This window comes from Lepeophtheirus salmonis, chromosome 14 (genome assembly GCF_016086655.4).
Source record: "Lepeophtheirus salmonis chromosome 14, UVic_Lsal_1.4, whole genome shotgun sequence".
NCBI lineage: Eukaryota > Metazoa > Arthropoda > Copepoda > Siphonostomatoida > Caligidae > Lepeophtheirus > Lepeophtheirus salmonis.
In genome coordinates this window covers 18,751,107-18,771,786 of record NC_052144.2, presented here as the reverse complement: position 1 = coordinate 18,771,786, position 20,680 = coordinate 18,751,107, and the positions used below count along the sequence as shown (strand labels likewise).

General features: G+C 33.4%; 2 protein-coding genes and 1 long non-coding RNA gene across 4 annotated transcripts; 2 read left to right on the top strand and 1 right to left on the bottom strand.

Moving 5' to 3' along the window:
* The first annotated feature begins 6,055 nt into the window (after positions 1-6,055).
* LOC121128928 (uncharacterized) lies at positions 6,056-8,560 on the top strand. Its single transcript, XR_011783777.1, has 2 exons — positions 6,056-8,056; positions 8,157-8,560. It is a non-coding gene; the product is annotated as an uncharacterized lncRNA (long non-coding RNA).
* Positions 8,561-8,995: 435 nt separating this feature from the next.
* On the bottom strand, positions 8,996-20,048 carry YL-1 (Vacuolar protein sorting-associated protein YL-1). The gene is made up of 4 exons (XM_040724541.2): positions 19,278-20,048; positions 18,907-19,212; positions 9,824-10,321; positions 8,996-9,753 (listed from the first exon to the last, which is right to left on the bottom strand). Exons 1-4 carry the CDS (start codon positions 19,977-19,979, stop codon positions 9,196-9,198), a joined length of 2,064 nt encoding a protein of 687 aa, XP_040580475.1. The 5' UTR covers positions 19,980-20,048; the 3' UTR covers positions 8,996-9,195.
* On the top strand, positions 11,610-15,218 carry LOC139907292 (piggyBac transposable element-derived protein 3-like). Of its 2 annotated transcripts, none has more exons than XM_071893612.1 (2): positions 11,610-11,761; positions 12,055-15,218. In XM_071893612.1, the coding sequence occupies exons 1-2, from the start codon at positions 11,730-11,732 to the stop codon at positions 13,142-13,144; spliced, it is 1,122 nt and encodes a 373-aa protein (XP_071749713.1). In that variant the 5' UTR covers positions 11,610-11,729; the 3' UTR covers positions 13,145-15,218. The 2 variants fall into 2 exon arrangements, with proteins under 2 accessions (XP_071749713.1, XP_071749714.1); XM_071893613.1 differs by having other exon boundaries at positions 11,612-11,761; positions 12,066-15,218.
* Positions 20,049-20,680: the final 632 nt, after the last annotated feature.

Genomic DNA, 20,680 nt, shown 5'->3' with positions numbered 1-20,680 from the left:
TGTTAACAAGAGTACCTATATATCGCCTTCCTTGGCTGTAAGTGCTAGAATACACCTATTATACTCTATGACATCAAAATCTGTCTGTCTTTCCCAGCAGTCGGTAAAGTACATCAAATTGAACATTCTTGCGAGCCCAATTACATGATGGTTAGTTTATTGACAGTCTTATTTAGCACCAAGGACCGTGGTCCAGTCCGATCCCATCCATTCCAGTCCCATTTCCTCGGTCCTTAAAGAAGGTAAAAAAAGGTTTTCCAACTTTTTAATTATTCCGTTTCTTAATCAAATTAATTACATAACTAAGTAACAAATTAATATGTTCTTATAATATTGTTTTATGGGGAAAAATATAATATTTTTTTTTCAAGATATGTGCAATAATCTTTACACATATCTCATATATCTTAATTGCCTTAATAAACAATCGATATTTTTATGAAAAATTCCCAGGACTGGTCCCAAGTATCGACCCAGGGCTTAAGGCCCAGTCCAAAGATAGGGACGAATAAATAAGGATTAACACAACACTGATGATGGTAAAACCTTGTATTTCTATTAACCTTGGCAAGTACATATATTTAGGATTTTTTGAGCTTCCAAGCATTTTTATTGTTGGCAACCTGAGCAATATCTTTTATTTTCTCAAGCTGTTATCATTATTTTTTCATTCTTGAGGAGTATGCTAAGTATCTAAAGTATTGAGTGGGAGTATGCTCATGTAACGCCGAGGATTCTTTTTGTAATCATTTAATATTTGTTGGAGAATTATCTTCAATATTAATCATTCAAATCTATGTTAGAAGAGTTTGTTTGTTTGTCGACGCCTAAAAACTCAAAGCAATACCGAGTACTGCCGCTAGTATCTAATAATTTTGTTATCCTTGTTTAAATTATCTGTAACGATTTGTAGATATCAAAATGTGTGACTAAGTCATTTCAAGTCCAAGTCTCAAGTCAATAGAGACAAGACGTATCAAATCAAGTGACAAATTACATGTTTTATATGGTATATGCCTCTTCCAAAAGGATAAATGGTTGGTGATGAAACCCTGTCCAAGGTCTTTTTTTTTTCTTATTTTTCCGGTTTTGTTTTAAGTAATTTTTCACCACTGATTTGGACAGATATTTTGTTCCGGACCGTAGACAGAAAATTAATCTTTTTCAAATCGTGGGCTGATTTTTTTTTTCGTTCAGAGTCAATGGGACAGATTGTTTCCCCTTTAGAGATTTATGAGTATACTGAACACATTTAAATTCATACGACGATATTGTTCCGATGTCCACAATTTTGAAACATATGGCACGTGATCATAAATTCATCTGTAGAATTGGTCTAGACCGAGTTTTAAATGAGACCACTCCAGACAGATTTTTATTAGGATCGATGAAGCACTTAATTTTTCTTTCAGATTGATCCAGACCCAACTTCTTTAAAAGACCAAATTCGTTTGATCCACTAAAAATCATGACTGTCTCAAAGGCGTACGTAGGATTAAATTTTTTTGTTTTTAGAATATTTTTGAAAAATTTAAATTTTATGGGAAAAAATTAGAAAAATTATAATTTTCAAAAAAAAATTTTAAAATTATATTTCCGATATTAAATTTTTGCGAAAAAAAGTTCAAAAATTCGAAGCTATTCACAGAAAAGAATTTTTTTGGGAAAAATTCAAAAATCAACGACTGTTCGCAAAAAGTTACATATTTTGGAAAAAAAAATCAAAAACTTAATTTAAAAAAAAAAATTCAAAAGCTTAATTTACAAAAAAATTCAAATTTTAAGATCTTTTGGAGAAAAATCTCAAAAATTCATAACTATTCACAAAATAATTGAAAATAAAATTAGAAAAGTTAAATTTCAAAAATTAAACGTTTTGAAAAAAAAAATTAAAATATTTCATTTTCTAATAAGATACAAAAATTCCTTTGGGGGTGGGGGGCTACAGCGGCTCTTATACCGGCATAGGATTTTTATACCGAAGCCCAGCCGAAATAAATATATCGTATGTCTAAAATAATGTTTACAAGGCGTCCCTGACTTTTTTGTATCTTGCAAACTTTACTCCAACGAAAAAAAGAAAACCAGAAATATGGTCAGTTGATAGTGTGTGATATTCTTCCCAACTATGGAACCATTATTCAATTATTGTTAGAATTGTTCCCAGTTTATGAAAAACTCATTCAAATCCAACCAATCAACGAAAATGATCAAAATAACCGAGAGCTAACAAGAAAAGGCAGTGTAAATTGTTTCGCTATTGAGATAAGGCCGTGAAAATACTATGGTCAAAGTAGTAATAAATATAATATTTTGTAGGAAGGCTAGCTTCTTATGTTATTTTGAAAAATACAATGGTACACATTTTATTATTTTCAATTTTTCAAAAGTAAAATTTAAACAAGAGGCTTTTAGAGGACATTTATTTAGCAAAATCATCCGAAAATAGTGATTGGTACAACTTTGATAGGCATCATCTCTAATAATTGCCTCAATAGGAGGCTTAAATCCCTTGCAGACCTGGTCTGACTCGAGCTTGGTCCACTCCTTCTTGATGGAAGCCTCCAGAGACTGGACTCTCATGTGAGGAGTAGCACACATCCAGACGCGTCAAGATAGAGTAATCCAAAGGGTTAACACCTGTACAGAAGAGCAACCACATGTTGAGGTCTCAAAAGTCTGGGAAGTTGTCTCTCAGGAAGGCCTGGATCATAGGTGCACGATGACACAGAGCTCCGTCTTGAGGGAAAATAAAGTTGTCCCGAACTTTTTTTTGGACCAAGATAAAATTATCCAGAAGTTTGATTTAATCATCTGCATCGAGCCATTCCTTCCTCTCCACAAAAATGGAAGGGCAGACTTCGTCTGTGCAGGCCACTGGATTTTTTGTTCTTAAGACATGTCTCAATCAAGCAGAGACATTTTCTGGATGTTTGGTTGTGATGTGGGAGCTGTTCTGCTTATTCAAGGTGGCATCAACAGTGATTTTTTTAATCATAAAAGAACTAAACTTAGTCCGAATTTTGGTTGGCCTTGAGAAAATGTAGGATCTTCTTTGCTCTTTCCAACCGTTTCAGCTTAAATATAATATTTTTTGTTGTTCTCCTCCGTAATTTTGCACCAATGTCATTCCGGATTGAAAATAATAAAATGTGTACCACTAAATAACCCTGTAGAATTTGACCAAGAGGAATATTTCTATTTTCAAAATGGATTTATTTACTGATTTAGCGATTTTTAGATTAACATTCCAGTTAAAAATATTTTCTTCTATTCTTAAAAAACATCTTCTCGTAAAATGTTTAGTTATAAGATGAAAATAGAACTACATTTTAAGTCACGTCTCAAGTCTTGGAATTTATATGGAATTTGGTTAGGCTGACACAATTTCATAAGGTGCACATTTGGTTGTTATTTCTCTAGAGTAATGTTGTTTGACATTTGACGTTTGGCACTATAACGATACCAGAGTACTTTATAATATCAATATTATTATATGTAAAAAAGTCATTAAATTAAGAATTGACACAGTTTAAGAAAAGGGCCACAAAAAAGCTTAGTGTTTTATGGGGAAAAAAATGATAATCATAATAATAAAAAGATTGTTATCTAAAAAAAATCGTTTGATTTAGAAATCCCTTGAATTTCTTTTTGGGAGGATAATTAAAATATCCATATTTTAATTTTCAAAAAACAAATCACCTCATATTAGAGTCGGAAAAAATTAGATGTCAATAGAAAATTTCGACCATACTTGCAGCGTCATTCATAAAAATATTGGTCTGCCCCTGACGCAATTTCCAAATTCCTAAGGGTCCCCCTCCCAAAATCTCCTTTATAAGAACACAATAATAATAAAAACCTTTAAATTCAGTCACTCCTTCTCTCCAACTACTCAAAACAAAAAGCCAGTGGACCTTCTGTAAGTATATGTGAGTTTCCATTTTATCGTCCGCCAACAAAGTTGAACGGATGTTATATAATTATTACCTTCGTTTTTCTTTTTGTAATCAGGATTATGGAATGAGATTTTGGTAAAACTTAGTAGGAAGACTGTATATATGTGTACAGTAAAATGCCATTAAATTTTGAAAGGTCACACAAAACGTTAGTAATGCATGATCGACCATAACTTTTGAACAAATTGAGACACATAATATGGAGCTTTGTGCTTTACCGAGTGCCCCCTCTAATTTGTTTTATATTTTTAATCAAAAAGGAGTAAAAAAACATTACCCACTCTAGAGCAGTGATTGTAGTTGTTATTTTTTGTTTAAAAATAAATGTAAATATGAGACTGTAAAAATGAGTTTTCAATATTTTCACATGATTGTCAGTTGTCACTCTCTAAAAGGCGGTTCTGTATTCTAAGCAGGCTTGTATCAGTTTTATCCTCTTTCTAGTGAGCTTGCTTCTTTTTTAGCTAAAAGGATTTTTTCTTTCTTTCAAAAATCAGAATCGTATATCTACATAAGTTTTCATCGTTTTGTAATGTATATTTTAAAAGTTCAAGGAAATTTATACAAAGATAACTTTTGAGAGATTGGAAAGTGAGAACAAAAAAAAAAAATTATATGTAAATACAAAATCTTGATTTTTTATATTCAAGATTAAATTTTGCTCGTAAAAATATTTGGAGACATCAAATGTGGACTACTGCATGGAGTTCCTTTGGTTATCTCAACCAAATATTACACAATATACCTTCACATGCAGACATACATTTATGACATAAAATGTTCATATTTTATGGGGTACTCTTTTTGAAAGTGTGTCTTTAAAATCATCGTTTCCTTGATTTTGCGTGTTTTCTTCAAAGTGGTAAATAATTATAATTAATCAGAAGAAGGATATTTCAAAACCAGTTTCAAACCTGTGTACAATGTCTTCCTCTCATTGCAAAATTAATTGAGGTTGCGTAGTTAGTCATAGAGGAATTCATTAATGCCTCAGTGCCCCCTAGCGGACAAAAAGTATTCTCTTAGGGGGAAAAAATTGGACAAAAAATAATAAATTATTTTTTCTTTAAATCCCACATTTTTCCCCCGCGTTCAGGTGCTAAGGCACTCAAAAATGAACGGAAATCATAAATAGCACTCATTTCCGATCCACGTTCTACGTTTCTTTATTGTTGTAATATTACATAAGTTGCAAATCTATGGTAACTATGGTTAAAAACCTTTACCATAAATCATATTGAAATCATGATTTTAGTTTTTAATGGAGTCATTTATATTTGTTTATTTTTATTTATAGATTACTTTTTTTCATTTTTCTACAGACAATAATAATATATTTATACGAAAAGGAATTCCCAAATGAGCACAATTTGACCCTCATTCAACCATAGAAATAACTGGGATTTCCAACAAGAAAATAATTACGGACATTATTTATGTAAGTAATGTTAAAGAAAGAGAAAAAGAATTTACCTAAGAACAAAGGAATAAAGAGGATTCGGAATTCATTTACAATTGTGACTCCTCATCAAGATGGATGGATATAATAATATCAATGTAATTTATTATTTCTTTGGAAGTGTTGATAATAATAATATGTATTTTATTATTAATTCTTTGATGGGTTGAAGGTCAGATCTTTCAAGGCTACAGGATATACATGATAAGACTGCTGTTCTTGTTGATGTATACTATGTAATCAAATCAGTTGTTGTAGACGGTAAAACAACAGCATTTTTCTTATGTCTATGGTAATCAAAATATACCCATGGGTAAAAAATATCACGTACATAATTAAATGTCCAACTACCAAAAAGGATTATTCAGGTCTTGATAATTTCCATTTTATCATTTTTATTTGTAATTTTCATTTCCTTTGTAGTAGGGATAAATAAAATGCTATATTCAAGAACATTTAACCACCCGGGCTTGGTTTTTCGAATTTTTTTTTTGAAAAAAGGAAAAATTTTTAGAAAAAAATTCTAAAATCCACAGGTATTCATAGAAATTAAATTTTTTGGGAAAAAATTTCAGAAATCCATACACATTCTAAAAAAGAAATTTTTTTTTTTTTTTAATTTATAAAATTTCAAATAATCAAATTTTTTGAGAAAAAATTCAAAACATTATAGCTATTCACTGAAAATCTAATTTTTTGGAAAAAAAATTGAAAAATTAAATTAAATTTGCTAGTAAAAAGCAAAAAATCCTTTCGGTTTTGAGAACTATATCACAAGGGATAAGAGTTGTAATACTACAGGGCCCTAAACATGGGGACTTAATCAATCTAACATTTAATTGACAGTTGTCGCTTATTTTGAGAGGGAGTTAATCGTACATAAGGATTTACAGATAAATAAGTGATGATTCCAAAATCTAAGATCATGTGATTCAAAAGCCCTTTTCAAATTTATGTAGGTACATAATATATGTAATAACGATAAACTTGTTAGCCCTGGACCTAGCAGGAAGGATTTGGATGATTTCAAGATGAGGTGAATCAACTTTGTATCCGGGGAAAACCGAAAAAGTTTGAAATCTATTTCGTAGATATAATATATTACGAGGATGGTCTGAAAAGTTTCCGACCTCAACGCGAAGATACCAGAACTCGTAAATATAAGCTAGTTGCATCTATCTAGCATATGTTAATAGTTACCCAACAAAGTTTTAGGCATTCTTAATGCGCAGTTGTTATGCAACAGGCGTTTGAGTGAGTTGATGTGAGCCTTTTTGTGAAAAAAATCTGAATTTTTATTTTTCAATATAGTCTCCCTGTAACTCTATACAGGGTAACAGGGATGGAAGTTTCCCTGGAATAATAAATTAATTTTTTTAAACAAAATCACTCAAACTAATGTTACATAAAACCTCTGCGTCTCGCGTCCAAAACAGCTGATACGCTAATGATCAACTGTCAACAAATGCTACATAGATGTGTCCAGCTTTCATTTACGACTGCTAAAAAACGGTTTCTAAAAAACGGGTTTTACAATTTATTATTAATAAAGTGTAGAACCCGTTTTGTAGATTGCTCGTACCATAGACTAATTATTAGAATTTACTTAGATAATAGTATTAAATTACATTATATTGGTTCTGTTTGAGTGTTGAAAAATGCGTTTCTACACTCCCCTTTTTCGACTGGGACGGGCATTTAATGGAAATGATCATATCGCACATAAATGTGTGTATGTAGTAGGTACAACAACCATATATTTATATATATATATCTAATAACATAAGGAAATGATTATAAATTCAAAAGTGTTTGCCTTATGGTTGTACTTTTTTTATCATTCAACATGGAGTCGCAAGAAAGAGGAGATGGTATGAGATATTCTTCAAATATATGAATGCAGCTTTGCCTATCTCCTTCATCAAAGAATTACCCCCTTCTCCTCATTTATATAACTGTATCATGGGCCATGCCATTCTTTGGTTAATTATGCAGAGAAAAAATTACGCCTCCTAGTGTTATCATTTGAAATTATATATGTATTCTTTATATATAATTAATTGTCAAATATGATCAAAGCATCCAGGGACAAAATAATGTACACAAGAAGGTTAATTACTGGAGACTTAATCCTTAATATTATGGATTAATATCAATGTAGTTCAAAGAGTAATGATTAATATAATTTCCTTAACATAATTTTATGGTTGATTAATGAGCACGAGGTTTATAATCAAATCTTATCTTATTTTGAATGTATTTTCCAACATCTTTGACACCCTTCCCTGACCCAATTTTCAATCTCCAATAACAAACAACAATTTCCACTTAAAAGAATCTCAGAGGCTTCATAACGATGTGACCCTTCCAATATATATAATTTACAAATCCAGGAATGATTTATGCAATAAATTAGACATTATAACAACCATATGACTTAATGAAAATGCAACTCGCAAATACCTAGAAAGACTTATTTGATGAATACAGAACTATAAATTATACATATATATATGTATGTATGTATAATATTTCGGAGTGATGAAGCAAAATTCGCGTATAAAATTACACAAACTTGAAAAAAAGAGTTTGCAATACCCTGGCCAGGGTGTCGATTTGAGTTGCTCATTCAACTTAGGTAAGTATTACGTACATTTACTTGAATATGTTACTAACCACTGAGTAGCGTTGTAATAGCGACAGTATATTTTTTATTTAATGACTACAATTGTTTCTAGAGAAACAAAGAACAAAAAAAAAATGGTTAAAATTGGTTTTTTTAACCAAGAGTGTTCAACACCCTGTCTAATCGAGGGGCGCGCTTCGTACGTGATATGTTTATGGATTGTATTTCGCGTATCAGGTACATTGTAAAGAGGAATATTTCTAAGAGTATAAAAATCAAATTGTGCTCAAAATCGTGGCCAGAATTCAATCGTCTCAAGGGTTTCAAAGAAGAAAGAATCATGAAATTTTTATTGTGTGTAACACTTTTGTGCTGTGTTGGATTTACTTTGGGACAACTTTGTCCTCAGGATGCAGCAGTAGATACTAAATTAAGGGACGGAAGATTCATCAAAAAACAAGTCGATTGTATATTGTCAAAAGGAAAATGCAATGGACTCGGGAAGAAGTTGAAAAGTATGTATACATATATTAAATATGTAAGTGTTATAAATAATAAATAATTTGCTTTAAAGGAAAGGTACCTGAAGTTCTACGAGGACTTTGCCCCAAGCCCTGCAAACCCTGCGATCAAAAACAAATCAAAAAGATTGTCCAAGTGATGCAAGAGAAATATCCTCGTGAATGGAACGAGATCATCACCACATATAATGGATAGAAATAATACGTGCAGAGAAAATAGAATGCAATACCTACAAATATAATATAATGAAGCTATAATTTGAAACCAAAAGATTTTTCACAACTCTCTGTTCTGTTCTATACTTTCCTATCTATCTATCTCTCTATCTACTATATAATTTTGTTATTTTACATTGAATAAAATATCATATGTATACCCAAATCATTTTGTAAATTACATTTACTTATGTATTAAAGAATTAAAAATCCATCAGAAAAATCACATTTATTATTCATTCTAATAAACATATATGAAGTAATTATATATATATTTATTTCTTTATTTGTTTGTTTTTCTATTAAAAAAAAATGATGAGTGATGAGGTATTAGAGAGACAAACATGCAAACAATTCCTCAAACTTTTGTTGTTGCTGTTGAATTTATTATTAATATTATATTTCGATAATAAATTAGGATTTGGAATTTGGAGGATTGAGAATGATTTGTCCTCCTTGAGAAACAACAATTTGATGCTGTTGCCCTCCTTGCCCAGTAACTTGCAGGACTTGTCGTACTTGCTGTCCTCCATGAGTCATAACAATTTGGCGCGATGAGTTGAGTGCTGTCCCTGTTCCACCTGCCCCAGCAGCCACAACAATCTGTCTTCCTGGGCTAGAAACGTTAGAGGCTGAGGTAACCGCTTGACCCATAATAATCTGTCCGGCTGCACGCCCTGTTGCAGGCTGTAGTGATATTGTTTGTGCACGAACAGGTCGTTGAAGTGCAATGGTTGGTGCTTGGCGAACACCTTGTTGTTGAGGGCGAAGAAGTGTCGTTTGTTGACCCGGGCGGGTTGCTATAAGGTGAGTTCCTCCTCTCTGAGCAAGGGATCCAGTCCGTAAAGCTGTATGTAAAGCAGATGTCAAAACTTGACCTCGAGAAGCAGCCAATTGCTGTAGCTGCTGAGCAGTTAATGTTGTTGTAGCCACCGTTCGAGGCAGCTGAAGAGTATTGCCACTCCAACTTACCTATAATTTACAATAACACATTAATTATTCAAAAAAGAACATTTATAAACAAGCAAAAAGCCATACATACCTGAGCTGTTTGGCCACCAATTTTGACAGTCTGTATATTAGAGTTTGGTATTGTAACACTTGAACTCTGGAGTTGAGGGGTTAATGCAGTTGTTCTAACAGGAAGGACAATGCTTTGTTGCTGAGTTTGCTGTAAAGTCTGTGAATGTGTTTGTTGACGAATAATATGTCCAGATGATGATGCAGATGCAACTTGGAGAGCCACAACATTTCCTCCGGCTTGAATACAAGATGTAGGAGTAAGTGTATTCGTTGTGATAATTTGTTGGGCAGAAACAACTATGGGTCTCTGAATAACTGTTGGTTGTAGTTGTGGCTGCTGAGTTGGTTGTTGCGGCTGCTGTACAGAGGGTTGTTGGGGCTGTACTGCAACAGAGTTTTGTCGATTAACCGAGGATAACAATTGTGAAAATACTGGTGGCGGTCGATTTACTTGATTTATTACAGATTGTTTGGAGGCAGAACGATTCTTTTGACGCCACTCAACCCAAGCAGCAATCTGAAATGAATTAATTATTTGTTGATGACGTTAATTTAACACCAGAAGCATTTATGTAAATTTAAAACTCAGTTTGAGTATACATAAATAAATTAAATAATCTTGTGAATCCCTCAAGAAATTAAATTTATTATATCCATATAATCTGAATGAAGAAACCTTGCAGCATTTGCTAACATGGGGTATAAAAAACTAACTAACTATAAAGTATAACATACATTGAAAAAATCGAGATAAGAACAGTTGATTTTAATTTTTTACACTTGATGCATGAGTAAACATAATTGAATAAGGAAAAAGAGCAGCTTTCCATATTACCATAGCAGGAGATTCTAAAACTTTGGAGGAGCAAATTGGATTACTAAAGGGACATTATAGCATAAAAGTTTTTTGTGTTTTTTTTTAAATTTAAAAGAGGCCATATTAGTATTATTAGAGGGAAAAAGCCCTTCGCTCCAACATTCTTCAAGACATAAATTCCAAAGACATTGACAGATAAACTTAAGCAAATTCATGGATGTAGGGACGAAATTTCTACCAATATAATGAAACTAAGAATATAATTTATTTTTGAGCGCAAAATCCTAAATTGATCTCCGTTTTTATCTGGATCATTGATTTCTAGAAAAATCTGAGATTATAGTAATTCAGGACTATTATCGTTCAGTCATTTTTCACCATTAAAACAATAACCAAATGGAAGTACAATGAATAACATGATGTAAAAGGGTTTTTATGGTTATAAAAATGTTTTTATTGATTCTGTATCTTGTTTTGAAATCGACATATTTCCATGATATCATAATAAAATACCCCACTTCGCACAAACTCAAATAAAGTAATTCCTAATTATATTTAAAATATTTAAATTCCTACTCATCGTGAATGGATCTCTTGAATATTTAGATCCTGGTTGATTCTATTCTCGTATGAGGCTTATAGCTTGGGTTGGTTCTCTTCTTCGGATTAATTTTTATCCGGTCATCCTTTCCGTAGATATCGAATTAAAGTATCTCTTGTTGAGGATGAAATATCTCGGATCTCTTCTTTTGTCCTAATTCTTGCATAGAATATAAGTATTTCCGTCTTTAATTAATGAAGATAGATCTAAATAAATTTAAAACACATTTATAATTTGATTCTCCATTCACTTATATGTTTTTCTATATATTTTTACTATATTTTATTTAAATGATAATATGGAACTTATGCCACAGTTAGTCTCTTAATTTAAGAACCGAAGTGTAGATTTTTCTACATGCATTTAAACTGCTTATGAACGTTATTTAGATCACTTTGAAGTCCATAATCATGTCATCACAAACTATAGTGTCCTACCTAGGATTCTATATACGTCTAAAAATCCAGATTAACGAGATAATCCTTATAAATATACATTTCATTTATTATGGCGTCCTCACGTTCAAGCAAGTCTCGCTCGTAAGTATTTATTAATTAATTACTCATCTGTTTGTAACTATTTTTTTTTTTTAAATCACAACCCTGTTCATAAATGTTATATCTGTGAAATTGGTTATTATTTTTATATTTATACTTATGCAATTTAAACATAAGATTCGTCGAAACTTTCTATGTAGAAATTTCTACATTTCGGCGTTATAGGCTATTTTATTCTCATATTATTTATAATATTATTTTCTGATGTATGAATTCATTTTCTATCAATAATTGCAATTAATAATGTAATTTATTATTATATTTTCACATATGAGGTTGAATACAGATGAAATCATTGAAATATTGGATAGGCTTGATAGTAATAATGATATTATCATGGGATTTCCAGATGTCAATGATTTATCTGATGGCGATAGTGACAAGCCTGATGAAGAAGCCATAGGAGATTCTGATCGTTTGAGTAGACTTCTTTTACAAGCCCCAGCTCATATTGAACAAGATGAAGATGTGGATGAGATGGAGGAAAATATACCTTCTAACTCAAAAAAGCATGCACGAAGACGTTGGCGGAAAGATTATAGAGAATGTCCTATTTCTCAATCAGTTATTACATTACCACCATCTAATGTAGCTATGTCATTAGATAAATGTCATGACTTTTTTGAATTATTTTTTGACGAAGAGCTCCTATCTGAAATTGTTTTTCAAACAAATCTTTATGCATTTCAAAAAAATAAAAATCTTGATTTAACTATTAGTGAATTGAAAGTCTTCATAGGAGGATTACTTCTCTCTGCAACATGCCCTTTACCCAATAAAAGAAAATACTGGTCATCAGAAGACAATGTCCCGAAACTCCTTGCAAATAGTATGAGACGAGATCGCTTTATCGACATATTACACAATATTCACTTTCATGACAACACCCTAGAGACAAATGACCGAGCAAGTAAATTGAGGCCACTTATAGATCACATTCAGAAAAAATTTATTGAACATGGTGGGTTTCCCGAACATCTAGCTATTGATGAAAGTATGATCCCTTACTTTGGCAAACATTTTGCAAAACAATTTATTCGTGGTAGACCAATTAGATTTGGTTATAAGATGTGGGCAATGTGCTCAAAAGGAGGATACTTAGATGGATTTGATCTTTATATGGGCAAAAATGATGAAACTCCAATTGATAACGTTGCAAAGATTGGATTAGGAGGGAATGTTGTTTTGAATCTAATAAAAAAGTCTAAACTTCCAGCAAATCATGGACATAAGATTTTTTTTGATAATTATTTTACAAGCATATCTCTGATGGAAGAATTAAAGACCCGAGGTTATCTTGCATCAGGAACTTGTAGAGACAATCGAACAGAAAAATGCCCTATCTCAGAGAGAAGAACTGGATGAAAAATGAGCCACGAGGAGCTGTAGACCAAAGAATGAGTGATGATATTTTACTTATAAAATGGAAAGATAATAAAGAAGTGAGTATTGCTACCAATTTTGATTCCACCATTCTCAAGTCAACCAGGCGTTATATCCGAAACGAAAAAAAGTATAAACAAATTCAACAGCCTGCCTGTTTTCAACAATATAATAGCCACATGGGATATGTTGACATTATGGACCAGGCCATTAGTACTTATAGAGTAAGGATACGTCAGAAAAATGGTGATGGCCAATATTTACATATCTGCTATCGGCTTCTGTAAACAATGCTTGCCAGCTAATGAAGACAAAAGGAACTCCACTAACGCACTACGAGTTTATTCAAGCCTTATCTCTTCATTATTGTAAATCTTTTGGACACTTAAGCTTACAGGGGCGAAAGAAGTTTTCCAAGCTATCAGAAGTAGCTAGATTCGATGGTAAAGACCATTTGATAAGATCTTGTGACCAAGCAAAGCTATGTAGGAAATGTAAGGGCAGAAACTCATTTATGTGCAAAAAATGCAACGTGGGTCTCCATCCAAAATGTTTTGAATGTTACCACACAAATTCATAAATTGTATATTGTAACATTACCAAATATAATTCGGTTTTTGTATTTTTGGTTTATAAAAAAATGTCAAATAAAGTTTTCACCATTTTGATTACTAAGAACATATAAGAAACAATTATACAAATCTTTTTTTCTTTTTTTTAACCCTATAATGCCGAAATGTAGATTTTTCTACATGGCAATATTTTTGCAATTATAATTGCGAATTGTCTGAAATTGTTTTAAGGAATACATTTAACTAAAAGAAACATCTGGTGTAAGTTTCATTAGCAGGAAGCTTGCAAGATATATATTATGATACAGGGTGTCCACGATAAATTGGAACTACTTTAAACTTCATCCAGATCCATAATGTGGATATTCAGGGTTAAATCATACTAATATAAAAGGTTGCGTGAACAATACACTATAACTTCCACCACAATTGTTTTGACAACAAACAATAGTGATCATGGAACAAGCAAGGAGAGACGCCATCCTCGAATTGGCTCGCGCGGGACACAAGACCTCTGCTATCTACAAGCTTCTTAACTACCCCAAGACCACGGTGTACCGGGTCTTCAATGCCTGAGAGGTTGAGGGGAAGGTCTGCCGCAAAGCCCACAACATGAGAAGTGACCGAATCCGCACTCCCCGCTTCCTTGAAGGCCTCCGGAGGTCCATCAAGGCTTCGCCGAGGACTTCCTTGTCCAGGTTGGCCAAGAACCGTGGAGTGAGCAAGTAGCTAGTCTCCAAGGCTGTGAATGAGGACCTCGGGTACAGGTCATACCGAATGGCCAAACAACACATCCTCACGGCATCCATGAAGGCCACCAGGCTCACCAACAGTAAGCGTCTCCTCAATGACCTGAAGAGCCATGTAGCAAGAATCATCTTCTACTCCGACGAGAAGAACTAGACTGTCGACAGAGTCTACAACGTCCAGAATGACAGGTGGCTTGCCAAGGAGAGAGAAGAGGTCCCTGCGGTCTTCATCACAAAGTTCTCAGCCTTTCTTCTTCAATCCCAAGGAAAGGGTTAACGCGATAAGGTACTGCGAAGTCATGGAGGAGTTCGTCATCCCCTGGATGAAGGATACGGCCGCTGGGAGGGAGTTCATATTCCAGCAAGACTCAGTGCCCGCACATATCGCCATGAGGATCACTAGCCTCTTCAACTCCCACGACATCCCTTTCTGGGATCGCAACACCTGGCCCTCCAACTCACCCTGCCTCAATCCGTGTGATTACTACTGGTAGGGGAAGTTGGAGAGGGAGGTGTGCAAGGTCAGCCACAAGAGCATCGCGGCCCTAAAGGGCTCCATTACGTTACGAGGGAGTGGAATGCTGTCGATTCGGAGGAAGTCATCAGGGCATGCAAATCCTTTAGGGGCAGGATGGAGAAGATGGTGGCTGCTGAGGGAGGGCATGTTGAATAAATTTATTGTTTAATATCATGTCTAACTTTTTCATATTAACAAATACACTCCAAATTCCATTTTTATCAAGCAGGTTGAATTTTAAGATAGTTCCAATTTATCGTGGACACCCTGTATCTATTATGAGAATGAACTTTGATACTAATTTTACATCCCATTGCTCTGTAGTCCTCCATCAGTATATATGTATGCACTAGGTCTTTGTAGTTATTTATTTTGAGGTTCTCCAGGATGTTATCCACATATTTGAAAAAAAAACAAGCATTCCTTTCCAGATTTGTCATTTTATGAAGCAACTCTTCATTTGATGAGTTTTCGTATTTTCGAGCCATCAAAACACCGTATTCCAGGAAATTACTTTATATTTTTCGAATGCCAGAGACATTAACTTCGATTTAAGCTCAGATGTTGTTTTTTTTTCCTAATCCCAAATCACGTATCAGTAAATCGCGTAAATCAGGGATGGAGCAACAAAAGATCCCAATATTGGTGATATGGTATTTTACAAACAAATTGGTGACTCGAACTGGAAAGGTCCTGGTAAAATTATTGGAAAAAATGGTAAAGTGTATTTAGTACGTCATGGTGGTTACTGTATAAGATATGTTTGTATGCTGCAAAAAGATGTGAAGATGCGAAAAAGTTTTGTAAAAGAAAATGTTCCAATGGTTAAAACAAATTTTGAACTAGTTCGTGTTACTGGTATTGATCATGGCCATAGTCAAATACAAACAAACGTTGAAGAAGCACATGATGATGATGATGAAGATTATCATTATGGTCGAAGACAAAGAAATGTTGAGGAAGCTCGTATTGAAGATGAAATTGTCAGAGGTAGTCATGTTGAAGATGTTTCAAATAGCAATGAAGATGTTTTCAGTAAATATGGGGAAAATCCTAATGTACAGGTTAAAAGAAGAAGAGGTCGTCCACGTAATGGAGAAAACGTTGGTTTTTGGAAAGGATCAAAATTATCCGAAGGTTGGAGGAAATTTTGAAGCCATTGATCCCAATTCTGGCAAGTGGTTACAAGGAAAATTCATTGGCAGAGCTGGCAAGGCCAATGGAAGATATAGGAGATTCTATAATGTCAGAAACAATGGCATTGGGGAAGAATATTGTGTTGATATTGATATCTGGAAGGAGTGGAAGGTGGTAGAAGATGATCATGAAGTATTATTTATATTAACTCTGGAGAAGTGAAGAATGCAAAAAGAAATGAAATTTACAATTGGAAAGAAAACAAGTTTTTGAAGAAATGGACGATCATGGTCTGGTGACAGAAAAGATGGTAAAGGACAAATCAATCATAAAATCAAGACTGGTAGCAAGAGGATTTGAAGAACATGACAATGAAATCCGAACAGATTCACCTACCTGTAGCAAAGAATGATTAAGAATGACAATGATGTTAATTAACTCAAATGGTTGGATTTGGAACTCCATGGATTTAAAAACTGCTTTTTTTTGCAAGGAAGTCCAATAACAAGAGATATCTTTTTGAAACCACCTAAGGATTATTATATTGGAAAATTATGGAAACTCAACAAAGTAGTATATGGCCTGGTTGATGCAGCAAGAGCTTGGTATAATCGTTTTAATAGTTTATTGTTAGAAATTTGAATGACTGTGTCAAAGTTAGACAATAGTAGTTTTTATTGGAAAGGAGATGGAAAACTCAATGGAATTATCTATATTCATGTTGGTAATTTGTTGTGGGCTGGATCTAGTGTATTTAAAGAAAAAATTGGGAAGATTCGAAAAGAATTTCAAACAAAAGTGGAAGAGATTGGAAATTTCAAATATCTTGGGAGTCAATTTCAGAAGCCAAAAGGGTGGAGCTATTCAAATGGATCAATTTCAGTATAATTCGTTTCTGGATGCCATCAGTTTGAGTGACAAAAGAAGAAAAGAAAAATGGCAACCTTTGAGAGAAGATGAAATCAAAGAATACAGATCTATAATTGGCCAGCTTAACTCTGTTGCGACTCAAACTCGACCGGATATTTCTTTTGGAGTCAGTATGGGAGCATCAAAGATGAAGAAATCATCTGTAAAATATATTATTGAAGCAAATAAAATGGTTCAGAAAGTATCAACAAGCAATATCAGAATAACTTTACCAAGGTTGGAAGATTTGAAAACGTGCAAAATTACATGTTATACCGATGTATCCTTTACAAACGTCGAAAATAGTGGATCACAAATGGGAATTTTCGTCACGATAGAAGACAAAAACGTAAACGTCCAATTGCATGGGTATCTAAAAGAATGTAAAGAGTGTGAAGTCAACCTTGGCAGCTGAAACTCTGGCACTGTTGGAAGGAGCTGAACTGTGTTTCTACATCAATAGTCTAGTGTATGAAATTTGTGGATTTAAATTAGAAGTGATTTTAAAAACAGATCGCAAATCCTTAAATGAATGCCTTCAAACAACGAAGTAAGTAGAGGACAAGAGATTGAGAAAATATGGAAACATAAACAAGTAAATCTGTCACTATGTATGTGTACTGTGTACACTTCTCGAGTCATGGTGTTTTGTCCAGTCGGTTGTAAATAGTCAATGTTGTTTCATATTTATTATTAGCAAATATATCTTAGTTATTATTAGCAGCCAAGCCTATTCTTTCATACCTCATCATTCAACAGATCCAAATAAAAACTGAGATTCATGTTAGGTACTGTTAATTATAACCATACATTTAAAACTTTTTAACTAGCCAGATCTCCACAAAGCAATTCACCAAAAATTATATTTAATCAAACTATGAGATTATTTCGAACGAAATACATAACTATTGATATTTCTTTTATTTGTTGATCGATTATTAAAATTCAAAATTAATTATTTTATATAAGAATTAATAAGACATGCATTTTGAAAACAAAATGCCCATAAAATTAAGCTGTATGTTTGTTGTTTTAATATTTGGAAAGATTTGTCTGATTAAGTTATTTGATAAAATAACGATTATTCATTTTGAATTGTAATATTTGGTCAACCAATCAATGAAATATGAACACTAATGTATTTCATTCTGGAGAAGTACAAGTAAATGTAAAAGTTCATATTCTAGTAGTTATACAATTGTATATACTGCATTATAAAATACCATTTATAAAGTTTTCATCTACGCAAAATATTTGATAAGGAAATTGAACATTGAAGTAATACTAGATTTTTAAGCTTTTATGCGTAATATGGACTTATACATCATCCCCATCAATATTCCCCTTATTAATGCTTACATTATTTATATATTCTTATGCAAAAGGAAGGTAATGTAAATGTCAGTCAGTTATATCTTCTAATAAAGAAGGCTATGAAAACACACTGATCTAGTGTATTACTATTAATATGAATGTAAGTGAGAATTACAACACTTGTAAAAATATATAACATGGCTAGACTCTATGCAATCAAATTAAATTAATAAATTTACTTACAGATCATACATATGAGTCATTATGACCTCTTGGTAGTTATGGGCAAAACAAAGATGACTACAAATAGGGAAAATGTTTCAAATGGAGTGCAGATAAATTTATCAGTATGAGAACGATTCTATGCATCAAATGAGGTCTCACAATATTTCAAAATTATTGAGACTTAATTTAATTATCAAAAGATTAAAATAAGACATACGCAAAATGAATAAAGTAGGACCCATTGATTTGCCATACTTGAACTATGATATTCTATCAAATTGACTAGGAAACTAAGGGAAATGATATAATCACTTTTCTTACCTCTGGATCACTTCTATCTCCTTTAGCTTCTAATTGATTATAGTAAGCCTCTCTTAATATACGAAATGCTTGTAAATTAGCGTAGGGAAGTCGCGTGACAGGATCAAAATACTTAGCTGGAAGTCTCGTAATGGGACAAATCTTTTGGGAGGTATTTGAAGTATTAACTATAGGTTTTTTCTTAGGGAAGGTTTTATTGAAGACTTCTAATTCTGAAAATGTAATAAATGTCCGTTCTTGTTTTTGTTTCATAAGTGGTTCAGTCTTTGACGTCGAATCCTCTTTCTTAGTGTCTGAAGTTATTTCCTGAAAATGAACGAAAATTAAGGGAGAATAACAAGATGACATAAGTGTTCGGAGTAGGAACGCACTTCGATTAAAGGCGTTGCAATTGAATGATAACGTATAAAAGGTCCATCCATCTTCCGTTTAGCTGCAGACTTTGCTTTTTTCCTGTTTTCCATTTCCATTTCTTGGAATTTTTTGAGAGACTCGATGTTGAGCTTCTCAGTTAACTTGCATTCCTCCAGGATTTCCTCTTGAGTCAGAGGCGCCGGCTCGGGTTTCTTATTTTTTTGCATTTTTTTAAGTCTTCTTCGAGCCAGAGCAGCTCTTTCCTTGACTCTTTTCACAGTTTCCGCGGATTTGTTGATGGTGGAGGCTCTTCGATCGATGGAAAAGTCTGATAAATGCACTTTGGGTGGTGGTAGTGGCGGTGGCGGCGGGGCTTTAGGAGCTTCTTGGACCGGAGTTTTCTTTTCCTTTGGTTTGCGAGGTGGCTCTTTGTACGCTTTGGTCTGTACTCCTTGTGCCCGCTTGGGACGCTTCGCAGTTTGCTCATCATCCTCGATGTCGGATCGAAGTTCATCGTTTTCATCGATGGAGAAGTCTGAATCCACCTGATCCTCCACGGGAGACTCGTAGTGAAACTCCTTGTCATTCTCCTCGTCCGCAAAGCCTCCGTAAGTTGTGGAGTAGAAATCGTCACCCTGGAGGAGCTTACGCTCTTCTTCGTCCAGAAGAGCCGCCATTTTGGAGCCAGCATTGTTGCGGCGAGGCCGAGATTTGGACATGATCGATTCCAACCAAAGCCTTTAAGTTTGAGAAAGAAAAGTGAAGTGGAGGAAAACCTTTTCAGAGTTTGTACAAAATATGCCCTCCTTTCAAACCGGTGCTGAATCTTTTGTACATAGCGTTTCTTTCTATGTCACGTGATTCGTTTATTGCCTTTGATTTTCGATACTTTTTTAGTGGCACAACGACTCTCACACGTTGATGCTCTTCCCTCCTCACTCCGTTCAGTACGTTCATTAAAAAAGGTCGTTCAAAAGAACGAATCGTTTGCGAACGATACTCCACTACTCCTCAGCTTGAACATAAGAAATAACTCATCATTATAAATCATAGCAAAGGCTCTTAGATCCAAAAGTCGCTCTATCATTATTCTCCTACATATCCCAACTTCATAAAAAATATTTACATATGACTTCGCTCCACTAATTGTATATATTATGTACAATATTCAAATCTTATACATATATATGTATATATTTAATTTTATGATATTATTTGGAACTCCAACGATTGTCACACGCTGAAACTCTCCCAAAGATAAATTAATAACCTACAAACATTTGTTGGAACTTTTTTTTATTAATGAACGGGAACTATGCCTCATACTCATAGTTGATTATAAATGTACATTAAATTATTGGTAAAGTTGATAGGATTTCAAATATAATATAATGGAAAACAAATTGTTGTCATTACTAAT